Source organism: Lactuca sativa, chromosome 5, assembly GCF_002870075.4.
Source record: "Lactuca sativa cultivar Salinas chromosome 5, Lsat_Salinas_v11, whole genome shotgun sequence".
Classification (NCBI taxonomy): Eukaryota; Viridiplantae; Streptophyta; class Magnoliopsida; order Asterales; family Asteraceae; genus Lactuca; species Lactuca sativa.
This window is the reverse complement of record NC_056627.2, coordinates 167,335,707-167,339,830: the sequence shown is the minus strand read 5'-3', so window position 1 is coordinate 167,339,830 and position 4,124 is coordinate 167,335,707. Positions and strand designations below refer to the sequence as shown.

Genomic DNA, 4,124 nt, shown 5'->3' with positions numbered 1-4,124 from the left:
AATTTCTTGACGGAAAACTTGTAAGTTGGCAGTCAAAGAATCAAACATGTGTGTCTCTCTTAACAGCCGAAGCTGAGTACATTGTAGCAGTCTCCTGTACGTCACAAGTCATTTGGATTCAAAGCCAGCTTAGAGATTATGGACTAGGTATGAAGAAGATTCCTCTTTACTGTGACTTAGAAAGTGCGATAAGAATATGTCACAATCCAATGCAACACTCTAAGACCAAACATATTGCACCGAAATACCATTTCATCAAGGACCATGTTGAAGATGGCAATGTGGAAGTTCATTTCGTTCGGTCCTCTGATCAACTGGCTGACATCTTCACTAAGGCCTTACCGGAAGCGAGTTATAACAGAATATTACAAGGCTCGGGAATGATGGAAGCAGAGTCGGTACTAAAACCCCTTTCATCTCTCTAAAAATTAGACAAGCGAAATAAAGCGAATGCTCAATCTATTTCGGTTCCGGAATTTTTGGGAACCGAACGCTCGGTCTATTTCGGCTCCATAATTTTTGCGAACCGAAATGAACCGAACGCTCGGTCTATTTTGGCTCTGGAATTTTAGGAACCGAAATAAACCGATCGCTCGGTCTATTTCGCTTCATCTTTTCAAGGTTAGGTTTCGGTTGAATATCTAATATAGTTTGTTCAATGTTTATGCTCGTCTTTCTTTAGCCTTTATCTTTATCTGCTATCTTTTATTTCATTTTCTGTCTTTATTCATTTTCAGAAATTTCAAAAATATTTTATTTTCTATTTTTATTCTTTTTCAAAAATTTCAAAAATACAAATATATATATATATATATATATATATATATATATATATATAGATATATATATATATATATATATATATATATATATATATATATATATATATATATTGTAGTTCGTGTGGTTTCTTTTCTTTCTTAGGTCTCAAGAACACAAAAGGTACATGCAGTAAAGCAAGGGAAGGTACAAATTCTCTTATCCATGAACTAGTTAGGTGTCCCTAGAAGCATGTTGTTGTATGTAGACCGAAGCCTCCAAGACTCTGAGTGAAGCCTTAATGATTCGATTTATACCAATCGTTTCTTCCCAATCAGGCTGCTAAATTCACTCAAGTCACGAACTACATTTCTCTTCTCATATGAGTTAAGAGTTTTCTGCTTTGTCACTCTTATATAGCAGAGGTACTTTCGGCTCTTCAGCCATCTCTTCTACTTTCTCCATCACGTTTCATTCCACTAATGTAACCCTTGAGACTCTCAACTATTACCACTAAGGTTTATGGTTACACAAAATCTGTGTTTATGATCTTAGATGCATACACCACGTGCTAAGTGAAACCCAAAATGCAACACCAACAATGAATTGACGGTGAATATTTTTATTCAAGTTATTACTTGTTACCTTATGAAGTCTCTTTTTATTTTTGAGTGATCTTTATGAAATTGTCTGACACCAAGGCGTTTCTTCCCAAAAGATCCAGTTTAGTTTTTGTTTTTGAGATTTCTATTAAGCATCCTGTCACTACAAACAATATCCATCCTACTTGTTCAACAGACCACATTGGTCTCACATGTACTTCATCCAACTTTCGGACTTATATTAAGTATCGAAGTTCGGTTGAAAATAAGCCACCTTTTAAAGCCAGTAGTTGAAAAGAAGCCTTTCGATGTTTATTAACAAACACTCGATCGTATTTTCTCAGGGAACCACACAAGCACTTCAAGTCTCTCTTGACTTTGTAGGAAGAGATTCATGCCCGTAATCATCTGCTTCATGTCTTAATACGACATCACTCACATCCTATACACTTTTTGTTTTATTTCTTTATATTTGACACACTCTTGCACGAAATTTTTTTGTAATTTTCCAAAACTTTGGGTGGTTGTACTAATGGCACGTTTCAGTTTTATATTTGAGGATCTGACAGAATTGGTGTTTCTTTGTCGTATAGAGCGAAAGTGGTTGCTTTGAAGCGAAAGAACGCACTATGTTTAATTTTGCCTGTGTTGCAAGTTGAAGATTGTTTTGTAGAGACGATATGTGGATAAGAATTTGAACCGAGTCATCAGATAAGCATTAAATTGGGTGCATGAATTTGAAACGGTTCCTAAACCCACGCTTGATGACGTCTATCTGGGGAAACCAAGTTGTCAAATCGTGCTTTTCAGGCGACGTTTTAGAGATCGTATAATCATTACAGAAGATTTTTTTCTCTCTCCTGGCAACGGTATATAAAGGGTTTCTCACACCTATTGTACCTCCTTACCTTCTTCAATTTCCCTTTTGAATATAACAGGCGAGTTCCTACTGTTCATCTTCTTCTTTGCTGTAACAATGGCAGATTCATCTTCACTCCAAGATCAAACAGCTTCCTCTCCCCTACTCACGATTAGACCCAACCAGAAGCTCATTATCCAACTCACTCCGTTCGTCTATGATCCCTACATGCTTTACGTAGTAGAATGTCTCAAGTATTCTCTATTGGTGATTGCGCTTACTCAGGTCGAACTGGTGCCAATGTCTCTTCTTTCTCAAGTGTATTCAATGGCTATCTACGACAAACAGAAAGAAAGGATCTTCTTTACCATCTTCGATCATAAAACCTCTGTATCAAAGTCACGCTTTTATTCTATATTAGGGCTTGCTACTAATGCCTTTGTAATTTCCCCGGATTTTATAACCACATCTCAACTCTTCTTAATGTTTTATGAGATGGGTACACCGACGTTCTTACTACTGTGACTAAATTCAAGAAGTTGTGTTTACCTGCACAATGAAATGGCTTGCTTACTTTGCTCTACAAGGGGTTAGTAGAACAAGTTGTTGGGTCAAACGGTGTTTGTAAGGGTTTCATGACCATCCTCTATGGTCTATATAACGACATCCATCTGGATTATGGGTCGTTGATTTGGTCGTAGCTGGTGCAAAGTCTCAATTTTTCTTCCAAGCATTCAGAGATATCTTATGGTCAATTTTGGACGATCATCACATGTCGGGCAATTCAGAAGTTTCAAATCCCAGTCATGGCAGATGCTTTGTTATCTTCAATTGCTACTTTTCACACAACAAAAATTATTTTCTCTGACCCAACCAAGTTCTCACACATTAGCTTGATCCCTGAAACAATGAGTCGTTGTGTCTCAAGTGAAAGCCAACTTATGAGAGATAACAAAAAATTAACTCCTTCAGGTCCATGTCAACATACTCCTGAAGTGCATTAGATGTTGCTGATAAGCTTGCCAAGCGAGGGAAGAAGCAGGAGCCAAAGAAAGACGAAACTGAAGGACCCTCATCTCCTAAAAACCGAAAGGTTGATAAGGCAGCACCTTTAGCCACCAAAAAGAAAAAGGTCAAAAAGATGGTTAAACGACCGAAGGTATCTTTGCCTGCTGTGTCTGATGATGAGGCACAATCGGCTGATAAAGAAGAAAGAGTTCATCTTGAAGGGTCACCGAGGGGCAACACTCCTCCCAGATCTCCAACTGCTGAGGTTTGGACTAATATTCCTTCTCCTCCTCCTTCTCCAAAACAAACCACAGTACCAATCACTGTTGCTCCAATTCCACCAACTCCTACAACTCAACCTAATACTACTGTTCCACCACCTCCACCTGTTAGCACAATACCAATATCGACAACTCCACTCCCACCTCCAATTTTCTCTCAAGCCACTTACACTACTACCCCAATCAACACAACCACAACTTCAACTGAACATCTGGTAAAAGTCAACGTATCTGATACGAGGGCTAATACTGAAAATGAACCTTGTTACACACAAACCTCTTTCACCCTCACCCTCAAGTGATTCTGCTCCTACTCTCGGTGGTGACAATTTTGAGTTTGACTCAACTTATTACAGTCCTTGTAGACTTTCCACTGATGAGTATCATGATGCTTCAATTACAAAGCAACAACTGCAGGGTATTGATGATAAGCTCTATCGAATTGTAACACCCAAGATCAGAAAGGCCAAGAAAAGGAAAGAAACCCTAAGTCAAGGAGTGGACTCGTCGAGACCAGGGAGGAACTCGACGAGTCGGAGCGGGATCCGGGAGGGATCGAGTAATTAACCAACTCGGCGAGTCGGCTCGTGAACTCGGCGAGTTGGGTCTGAACAA

General features: G+C 38.8%; 1 protein-coding gene across 1 annotated transcript; it reads left to right on the top strand.

Moving 5' to 3' along the window:
* The first annotated feature begins 2,337 nt into the window (after positions 1 to 2,337).
* Positions 2,338 to 3,811, top strand: LOC128134255 (extensin-like). Its single transcript, XM_052771782.1, has 2 exons — positions 2,338 to 2,540; positions 3,217 to 3,811. The coding sequence occupies exons 1-2, from the start codon at positions 2,338 to 2,340 to the stop codon at positions 3,809 to 3,811; spliced, it is 798 nt and encodes a 265-aa protein (XP_052627742.1).
* Positions 3,812 to 4,124: the final 313 nt, after the last annotated feature.

What these genes read in the sequence shown, in the direction of transcription:
- LOC128134255 (XM_052771782.1), top strand. Translation starts at nt 2,338, where the DNA reads ATGGCAGATTCATCTTCACTCCAAGATCAAACAGCTTCCTCTCCCCTA. An exon ending in ATGTCTCTTCTTTCTCAAGT is followed by an intron (nt 2,541 to 3,216) that starts GTATTCAATGGC and finishes ATACTCCTGAAG; the next exon opens with TGCATTAGATGTTGCTGATA.